This window comes from Haliotis rubra, unplaced genomic scaffold (assembly GCF_003918875.1).
Source record: "Haliotis rubra isolate DU_JTF1 unplaced genomic scaffold, ASM391887v1 Scf1190, whole genome shotgun sequence".
In the NCBI taxonomy this organism is placed as follows: Eukaryota; Metazoa; Mollusca; class Gastropoda; order Lepetellida; family Haliotidae; genus Haliotis; species Haliotis rubra.
In genome coordinates, this window is record NW_025765104.1 from 124,940 (window position 1) to 135,448 (window position 10,509).

The following is a 10,509-nucleotide window of genomic DNA, read 5'->3' on the forward strand; positions in this document are numbered from 1 at the left end:
AGAGCCGCACTTGTTCTAATTAGATAATGGCACATTACGGTGATGGGTAATGACATGAGAGAAGGAAAGTTATTCTATTGCAGGTATATAGCGATGTGATAATATGAAGCACATCATGTAAGTTAAGTGACTCAGGATGTTTTAAACTGGTGTCGAGAAGTCTATAAACCGGTACAAATGATAGTACATAATCCAGTTTCAGGAACTTACAGATCGGATTCTTTTGTTCCTTTTGCATCTTTCCTGTGTTTTTCTTCCTTTTCTCGAATCTGCCTACGTCGATCGTCCATCTTGCTCCTCCAGATTACCCAAAAGGTTTCTATTAAGAAAAGCAAATGAGTTAATTTTCATTCGTCCAATAATAGATTACAATCCAACAAACATTCATTATTTTGATTATTATCATATTCACCATGTATCAAACCAAGTAATAAGTAATTGTGGTATATGCATTACTGTGAGGGTGTGAGAAGTTTTCTATTCACATGATCGACATGATTATACAGCAATTATGCACTACATAATGGTATGCTATGTCAATTCTACTAATGCTAGATTTACCCAATTGTGAACAAGAAACGAGTTGATGGCAATTTTAATTTTAGTTTGCATTAATGACGTCTCTAATGTTATAAAACCCAACATATATATTGATTATGATGCCGAGCAATAATAAAACTTGGGGTAAGTTATTTTACCTTATAAATAAGTAACTTTTAATGGATTTTCAAGGGACTCCACGAACTTTTCCATGATTCTTCTCACAATAGCCTAAAAAAAAGAGACACCCATTTGGAGTATAAACATCTGTCGATTGGTAATATTTATACCGAAATATCATGAACTACTTGTTTCATCTATATCTGTTGCCTTGCTGCATATAACAATTTTTTTAAATACATTTTTTTTTCGTCAATAACCTGAAAAGGCGAACAAGCCAAGTGGCTTATATAAACGCCGCTCCAGTACACGGTTCCAATATAGCTGGATACATAATTGAAATAGTCCGACAAGAAAAGAATAATACTGAGACAAAATTACACTCAGAAAAATGACTGAACAATAGATATTTGGTTATGGTGTTGGTTGTGCCCAGCAACAAAATGGGCTGCCGCAGAAAATCAAGTTATATAAATATCAGACTCAACGTACAGGAACACATATATATACTTGTCTTACGGTTATATTTTAACGGAATGTTCAGCTGGTATCAACAATAATGTTGTTTTTTAACAGATTTCACACCAAAATGCAATGTCCACATTAATAACCGTGAGAGAAATCGAAATGTGAGCGCACCGTTACTGTAAGATAAAGGTTCCTATCGAAAACGTTTAATTCGATGCAAACTGACTGCTATGATAAGAAGAACATGATTTCATCTGAAACCTACCTGACAAGGGCGGGGTACTGCTAATTTCTCTGTCCTGGGTTTCCGTTGAGATCGCTCAAGTTCTCGGATCCTTGTTTCCAAAGCTTCGATTGTCAAGTATGTTGCCATGTGTCAAAAAACTATAGCAACTATACAGACTGCCATTTCCACTACCTTACTCTCATAGACTTACTTCAAAACAACAACGAAGTTTTTTCCAATCTCGCGCGTGTACGTTTGAACAAAGATGGCGGCATTACAAACAAAGACTGATGGGTACTCAAATATATTTTTTTCAATTCTATTGTAAACATGCCAATAATCTGCTCACCCTTCACAAGTTTAGAAAAACACTGATAACTGCAATATGTGTTTATGTAAATTGCTGGTTTTTACAATGTCCGTCACATCTCGCGGGGCCTCATTCATTCCAAATCAAGCGCTTCGTAACCCAGGCTGTTTCGTAGACGGTAATTTCGTAGACGTGTATTAATAATTGAATAATAGTATATATTAAGTTTGATTTTTACTTAGAATGTGTATAACGAAGTTGTTATGCTTTGTTTTCAGTGATACGAAACTAAGGGCAGCTAAGGACAAGAAAATGTGATTGAAGAGTGAACGAGTATTTTCCCGTATCTTGTCTAGACTTGTTTTACATGTATTTGTTCATCATTGAGGATGAACTTTTCCTATTTTAATAACGTCTACGAATCCACCGCTCAATCCGTCTACGAATCCACCGGATTTCCACGTCTACGAACCAGTCTGGTCTACGAATTCACCTACAGCCTTCCGGTTTCGGGACAACAATTTTAGTACGTGGTCTGACTGCCAGGTGGGCAGCACCTGCTACCTCGACCGTGACGGACCCAGGGGCTGGGCAGCTGTCCACCTTGGCAGAATTTCTTCAACCTAAACAATGAAACAATAAGAATGGTGGATGTATTTCCTGTAATAAAGTACTCCAGCAGTGTAAGCTTTTTTTCAGATTTTCCGATGCGTTGATCGTATATGACCGATCCAATTTGATCCTATTTCTGTGTTTTTTACCTCGATATTTAATCATATCAAGAAACAATGTGATGACCTATTATTTTAAAACCACACAGCATAGTTCCCTAAGATTTTGTAGGCAATTAAAATTGCATGCAATACAACGATTACTACTCCCTTGCTGTAACCGTGTTTGGTGATATAAACCTACACCCGTTCATTTGTCATCATTCACTTGATGGTCATTTAGTGAATTTTTAAAAGGTATAATTAGCGGTAACATCACTCAGATTACCCGACAAAGATTCCCATTTAGCATTTCTCACGTCTACACTAAATATTCAACATTATAAATTAAGGTCTTATGTATTACATGTTATGTAATATATGCATGGAGGTGCAGCAAAAGGAATTATCAGCTGAGTTAAAAAACCAAACACAGATGAAAGGATTAACCGATAACACGCTAATTCATTTATTACTTTTATCTTGCACGACGTCTTTGTCAAAAGGGCCCGTCCAAAGGTAGGGTTTATGTTTGTAGAGTTACCAACGTATACTGAAGAGGTTTATTACCGTGAAGTAGACATTTGTGATGTTTCTAACAACAATAAGGCACACAGGGATTGTCAAGTTGAACGCATTTGGAGAACAATGGATGACAGGCATGCAGGTAACACTACTAAATTCCCAAGTTGAAAACAAAATAAATTGTACAACGAAGTGATATTCGTAGAAAATACCAGATTTTAAAGAATATTTTACTTATTCATGATATGGCAACAATAAAATTCATTAAAGTGACATCTTAGCACAAATTATTTTAATCATCATAATGATAAAACAAATTCATAATACATGTACATAGTACACATACAGTCTACACTTCAGTTTCATTAAGTATGAAACTGCGTCTGCGAACGCAAGTACACTTATTCTGCCTGCAGACAAATCATCAGTCTTATTGTAAAATATATTTATGTTATATGTTGTATTTATTGTCACAGCGGATATATTGTCACACCTATATATCTTGTTGACACGTTCGTGGTTACGTATGTCAGGATGTTTGGTGACTATATCATCGACAGTGGAGACAGCTGAGACTCTACAACATACCCAGGACAACCAAGATGTAGCATTTCTCTAAAGTGTACCATCCATACATAGATATCTTCCACCTCGTGAAGTCGGAATGAACTTTTACTTTACACAGGGAACTGCTGTTTTGCCTTCATAAAAGTGATGAATTTGAAAGTATGGCCAGCATATTATGTACCCAAATTGATGAGTTGGTGCTTACTCATATCAATTAATGATTGTCAAAACAAGCTAAGTGAGTTCAATTTCATTGATTTTCATTATGTAAGTGAACAAGGGGTGAGTTCGTGTCACCTATTTCGCTAGGTAGTTCAGAAAGTTAATCCCTTAAAACAGCATGCACCGTCAGACCTCCAATATCAAAGGATTTTCACTGTAATAACAAAGGTCTACTTCCAAGTAAGACATCACCGAATATACCCACATTCTGTCATGTAAACACAGCGACCTTCCTTCGAGGATAAACCGACACTATTTGATTTTTTTAAAGAATTGTGGACATTATGTAAAAACTTGTCAGATGTATTATCTTTGGTGTCCAATGAAACCCGGTCACGTGACATGGAACAGTTTTTTGGGCAGCTGCCGATGAATGGCATATCGTTCCATTATGTGGGTACTGATGGATACTTTTCTCGAACAAGGTAATAGCCCATTAATTTTGTTATACCGTTAGTTGGTTTTAAGTTTGATATCTGTATTTTGTTTTCATTTTTCTTGTGGCATTCAACAAAATCATTCCACAAACAACATGTACTAAGTCACACTTAGGGCAAATGTGTGTGAAATATGATTCCCTTACATTTTAGGTACTCTGACATATCTAGAAAGCCATTTTATAAATTTATGGGGTTCCAAAGTGCTTAAAATATGATAATGGATCAATAATGATAATGCTATAATTAAAAGGCAAAACAAACGTTATTTGACTTCATTTTCTTTCAATCCTAACATATTTCACCACTGGCAGATGGAGTTAAACTTAAATATATTTTATGTCTATAAGTCTACTGTATAATTTGTTGTGGCCTGTATTATGTTCCTTATTGAACATTTACGAAACTATTGTCCTTTTTAGTACAGTTATGTGTAATGTGCATAACCACTCCCAGTTAGTTGTATTAGTATGTATCACTTTGAGAAAAATTACAAACGGAAAGCCAATGGGTAACCGAAACCTAATGGAGCCTTACCCCGTGTTCTTCAATAATTTATAAGGTTAAGGCATCTGTGAGTGTACCTAACAAAACGTAAAGGAGACAAAGTAGAATCTTAAGTTTCCATAATTAGGTTTAACTGCTCCTGAAATTAATCTTTCATGTGACAGTATCTTTTATTTGAATTCTGGTGTACAGAAACACAGGCTAAAAAGTCACCACAGCAAAACGTCACCTGGCGAAAACGGCACCATTTGGACATAACGGTCTTGACTTGGCGAAAACGGCTACAAATCTTATGGCGAAAACGGCACCAAATAAAATCTTAATTATTGGGAAAATCTTATTTGTCATTAGATAATCTGAATACAGAATTTTGGAATGCGTCTACTCTGCCGACAGTGATTGGAAAGTGAATCCCATAGCCGATAAACGGCTTGTAGAATGTTTCGATAGTCAAAACATCTACTGTGCCGACAGTGATTGGAAAAGCATGCCAATTTAGCGTGAAAACATCACAACCTTTGATGTTTTAAGTACATTTACTCAACTCAAATCGCCCAAACTGCTCGAACGTACTGGCGCTGCAGTGTCAGGAACAAGACGACCACGTGTCCTGCATCTGTTATTCAGTTCGGGGCTTCATTTGAAGAGGGGAAACACCGCCATTGCCAAATATGGACTTTGACGTGTGAACATGTGTTATGTGTTATGTTGACGGTGCTTTTGTTATCGTCTTTATAGTCCTGTTATTTTAATGCAATGAGTGAGTGAGTTATGATTTTACGCCGCTTTTAGCAATATTCCAGCTATATCACGTGTTATAATCTTGCTAATGTTATGAAATGAAGTCAACGTCATACTATGTTTTATTATATATGTTGATTGCTAATGTTATAATTAAACGAACTAAAACATAAAAGTCAACATCATACTGTGCTTTGTATATGGTGCCGTTTTAGCTCAGAAATCAATAGCCGTTTTCGCCAATACGGTGCCGTTTTCGCCAAACGATTTTGGTGTCGTTCTGCTGTGGTGCCGTTTTAGCTATAACCCCCTGAGATGACTAAACTGAAACTTATATACATGGAATACATAGACAGTTTAGCGTAGGTTAATGTAGGTTTCTAAATTTATACTGTATATACTGGTATATATGGAGTAATTCCTCTACGTTTGTTTCATTCACGTTCCCATCAATGATGGTTTCCAGCTGCTTTATGCAATGGAAACTACCAATGATACTTTACTGTAAATTTCCATTTCTGGAACTAACTTTGTTGATTTCCGGTAGTTTCCAGTCGCTGAAACTAACCTCGTAAATTTAAATTTGTCAATGTGTGCATTATATAAAAAAACAAATTCTGGTGGATCATCAATTCTGACGAGGAACAATATTATTTATAGCCCAGTTCCACTTAAAACAAATCTCCAAGCCGTTGCAGTTCCACTTATATTACAGGTTGCTTTCACTTTGTGCTCTTTGTACATTCCGCCTTCGTCAGCTGCTCAACTTAGTGACCTAAAAGCTCTTTATGATCAACTACCTAAACCCTGTTTAATCATGGGAGATTTAAATGGCCACAACACACTCTGAGGTGGCACTAATACAAACACCAAAGGTAAATTACTGGAGGATTTAATTTTGTACTTCCCTTTTGGGTGCATGTGCCTGTAACATAAATTGTCTGTACAATAATACTGACAGTATAACTAACGGTGTGAAAAACATCAACATGCATCTGGTGTAATCAAGTTCCTTAAAAGGAAATCTTTTTTTACTCTATTTATGTCTATATTTATGAATATCTATACATGCAGAATATAATATGATAATATGACAATCCAGATTCTGTTGATTTTTGGGCTAATGATTATGGACACATAAGAATAATCCAAAGGTATTGCAAATTCTCAATTGTACCATTTCGACTACAATGCAAAAGCTAAATTACTGAATGTTTCAAAATTAAAAAATGCACACTTTGTTCACTGACACTATACAGTATGAGCCCATTATACTTGTGATATGATAATAATAAAAATTGGCCACTCATATAGCGCTGAACTCCACTCTCCGTGACAAACGTAGCTTAACTTCACCTGATTTGTGACCTGAGCTCTATGGGCGAGAACACACACCACCACCGGATGAACCTTGACGTAAGTTTGTAAACCATTCGAACAGGCTGGAATAACAAACGTGAACGAATTTATTCAAACCTAAAAGGCTCTCACTTTAAAGGACAATGAACCTGATACCCTCTTGTTTCTGTTTTTAGATGGTTCAAACCTCCAGGAATCTTTTAATTTGTTTTTATTCATATTTCAGTATCTACCTTATGCTTAGTTACATAACCTGACAACATCTGAATCACAATTCCAAATGTCCCTAGTTTGGTGACCTACCTTCAGTTGTTGGTGACCTATGTCCCTGTTTTCATATTGTATTGTCCTGTATTGTAATAACTGTTTTAATGCTTACATGCTAGTTTTATATTTATATCTGTGATAACCTAGTTGTTTTACTGTCCTTTGTTGACAGATTTTACGAAATAACTTTATTTATTATTAACGTCTGTATTATCATAGTCACGATATGGCTGCAATATTGCCCATGTGACTCTAAATCTTAACTCACTCACTCACAATTCCAAATAATGTGCTTGTGTTTTCAAAATTTGATTTATCCATTTAGGTACAGGTTATTTGCTTTGAGAAGGGGCAGCCTTTATTTAAGTTAAAGATTAACGTGAGGTCGTTAAACTATGTGCGTTCTTAGACATAAAGTATGTATGCAATATTAGAATTTACTGTACATTTTGGGGATTGGTCATATATTACTGGAGAAGGACAAAGAGTAAAATATGATGCTGTCCTAACACTGATTCCGAGATAATCACTTTTCATATAATTAGAATACATAATAGTTTCAGAGGACTTGGTGTGATTGAATAATGGCCTCAATGTGTAGAAACTATAAACCGGGGGGTTATTCCTATTTACCGTGTAAACGGCTGTAATATTTTGTTGAGCACTGTCAACGAGTCGTTAATTCGATAAAAATGATTTATGTTTCACATGCTTTCGAAAATTATCCTTGGTCATAGCATTTCCTCTTTCCCTATGAAGAGAGGTTGTTTACGTGAACGAAAACTGATGCACTTATGTTTTTCTGCGTAATCAGGTCTATGCTAACGTGTTTGTTGTACGCGGATTACAGTGTACACTAAACCTATGTTCTATCAACTTTTACTTCAGCAATTTAGATACATCTAGCCATACATTAAAATTACACATATTCGACGAAGGACAGTAAAACAACTAGATTGTCACAGGAATAAATTTAAGACAAATAATTAAATCTAAAATGTTTTACCTATAAATGACAATACACTATAAAAACCGGCTATAGATTGCCAACAACTGAAGGTAGATCCCTATACTAGGGACCATGGGGACTTACAGTACATTTGCTTCCTGCATGGGCCCTAGCTGGATTTACATCATACCTTCAGCTGTCAGCAATTAAGATACATCTAGCCATACATTAAAATTACACATATTCTACGATTAAAAAAATGGAAAGTTTAAATTTACCTTGAATGTATTGGGACTTACGTACCCTTAATAGAAAGTAATTGGTTTAAACATTAAGAAATTCCGAGAGACGGCAATATTATGATTACCGTTCTTTTACACTATATTTCGTCCAGACACACCAGTTCTTTGTGCTTTGAGCATAGTCTTCAACAGTCAGGGCTTACAGCTTCCGTAATTCGTAATATAAGAATTACAGAGAAAGAAAAGTAGGTTTAATGTCGATTTAAGTTTAGGCTTGGCCGAGAGGCCTATATTCCAGTATCAGAGTGTCGGCTACTGTTGGACCGCAGCGCGCCAAGCGGGCAAGGGGGCGCAACCCGAGGGATGTTACCCATTGGTTATACCTACTTGGGTTGTCATTCCAGATTTGAAGAGGTCATTATGTCGCATTGGTCATACAAGATATACACATGAGTATTATTGAAAGGTGAACATCCTCTGATTTGCATCCCTTGTGGTGAAAGAATCACGATCAAGCATGTCCTGCTTGACTGCATTGAGTTTTCCATCACACGGGATAAATATTTCAATGTTAAAACAGTGAAGGATCTTAATTATCATTTTGACAAATTATTTGTAAATAAATATTTTATAATTGGTAGTTTAATTGGGCAGCTGAGATTGTTAGTGGCTGTATCCTCACAGGGGCTTGAAGTATTGTAAACTTATTGTCCACCTGTTAGGGGTACGTAAGTCCCAAAACATTCAAAGTAAATTAAGCTTACCAAATATTTTAAACGTAGTATCTTTGTGATTTTGAATTATGGCTAAATTTAACTACACTCACCAGCGGCTGAAGGGATGGTGTAAGTCCGACTAGGGTCCATGCTGATAGCAAAAGGACTAGAAGTCTCCATGTTCTCTGGTATGGTGATCTACCTTCAGTTGCTGGTGATCTATAGGACGTTATGTATATTGTATTGTCTTGCATTATAGTATACGTTTTAAGTTACATGCTACTTTTATATCTCTCACCATAGGCGGATCCAGAGGGAGAGGGGGTGGGAGGTGGGGATGGGGGTGGTGGTTGCAGGGGTGCGCGCACCTTCACCCCCTTTTGTGCTGAAAGTTTGTTAAATGACCATTGAAAGTCGGGTGAAAATGAAGTGTGCACCCCTCCTTTTCTCAATAGTGTGCACCCCCCTTTCTAAAAAAGCTGTATCCGCCCCTGCTTACTGTGATACACTAGTAGTTTAACTGTTCATCGTTAACAGGTTTTAATTTCATTGATCTTTAAAATGATAATTAATGGCTGACGATATGGTTGAAATATTGCCGATATAACGATAAATATTCGCTCACTCACTCACTCTTATGCTTGAACCAACACTGGGCATCCAGTAACAAGGTGGTGGGTAGTCTCATTGAATTCGTTTTGCTTTTGTAACATTTACCTCATGATGCAGAATCTTTGACTGCCTCTTGACCGTTTCAAACAGGAAGTGACTGGGTGTGAGCAGCAAACATAAAGCTTTCTGTTTCACTTTTTCAGGCCATTCGAAGGACAGTGAAATAAGTGAAAAAGGTGGACAGTTCAATTCCGCCATGAAGAGCCTCGACAGCAAAACACCCATGACATGCCATGATAAGCACTTAGTCTTGACCTTTCCCTCATGGAACACGTCTTTGACGTTATTTAGCAGACGTCACAATTCAAGCATATCTCTCTGAACTCGGAGGTGTTCTTACTGATGAATGGAATAACATTAATCAAAATGACAATAGTCGACTCATTAGAAGCAAGGCCTGAAGAATTCTCGAAGGTATAGCCAGCAGAAGTGATTTTACCCGATATGTGTGACGTTGGCTGCCAAATGGAAATTTTGAACTTGTTTTCCAACCTCTTTAACGACATAGTGGGCCACCATACCATCACATCAGCCAATGGAACCAACTGGATCTGTTCCCGGTTCCCAGATTCCATATGCCAACACGTGGTGTGTCTCAATGAGTCCCGCTCTCCCATACATCATTTTAGCATGCAGTTATATTTGTGAGACGTAATTCAGTGCCACAGTATACCTGGCGTACTCTGATGAAGTCCAACTGGTTTTCGCCACTTTTTAAAGTGGCATTAAAACGTCAGTTTGAGGTGTAAGTAAGATAGATGTATGGATGTACAACTTCCATATCACAATGAATGCCACGTTTCTGTATATATAAGACGTGCGCTTCCAAGCTGCGCGAACCTATTTCACTGCGCACGTGCTATGAGCGCAGCCCAAAAAGTTGGGGGAAAATTAGTGAAACGTTTGAACTCTGATTTCGCGCGGTGTTTCG

General features: G+C 36.9%; 1 protein-coding gene across 1 annotated transcript in view; it reads right to left on the bottom strand.

Moving 5' to 3' along the window:
* Positions 1–9,086, bottom strand: part of LOC124261119 (beta-1,4-N-acetylgalactosaminyltransferase bre-4-like) — a 56,894-nt gene extending 47,808 nt beyond the window's left edge. Inside the window, exon 1 of the mRNA XM_046695445.1 lies at positions 9,017–9,086. Coding sequence (XP_046551401.1) covers positions 9,017–9,086 — 70 coding nt within the window. The remainder of the gene's footprint in view (positions 1–9,016) is intronic.
* Positions 9,087–10,509: the final 1,423 nt, after the last annotated feature.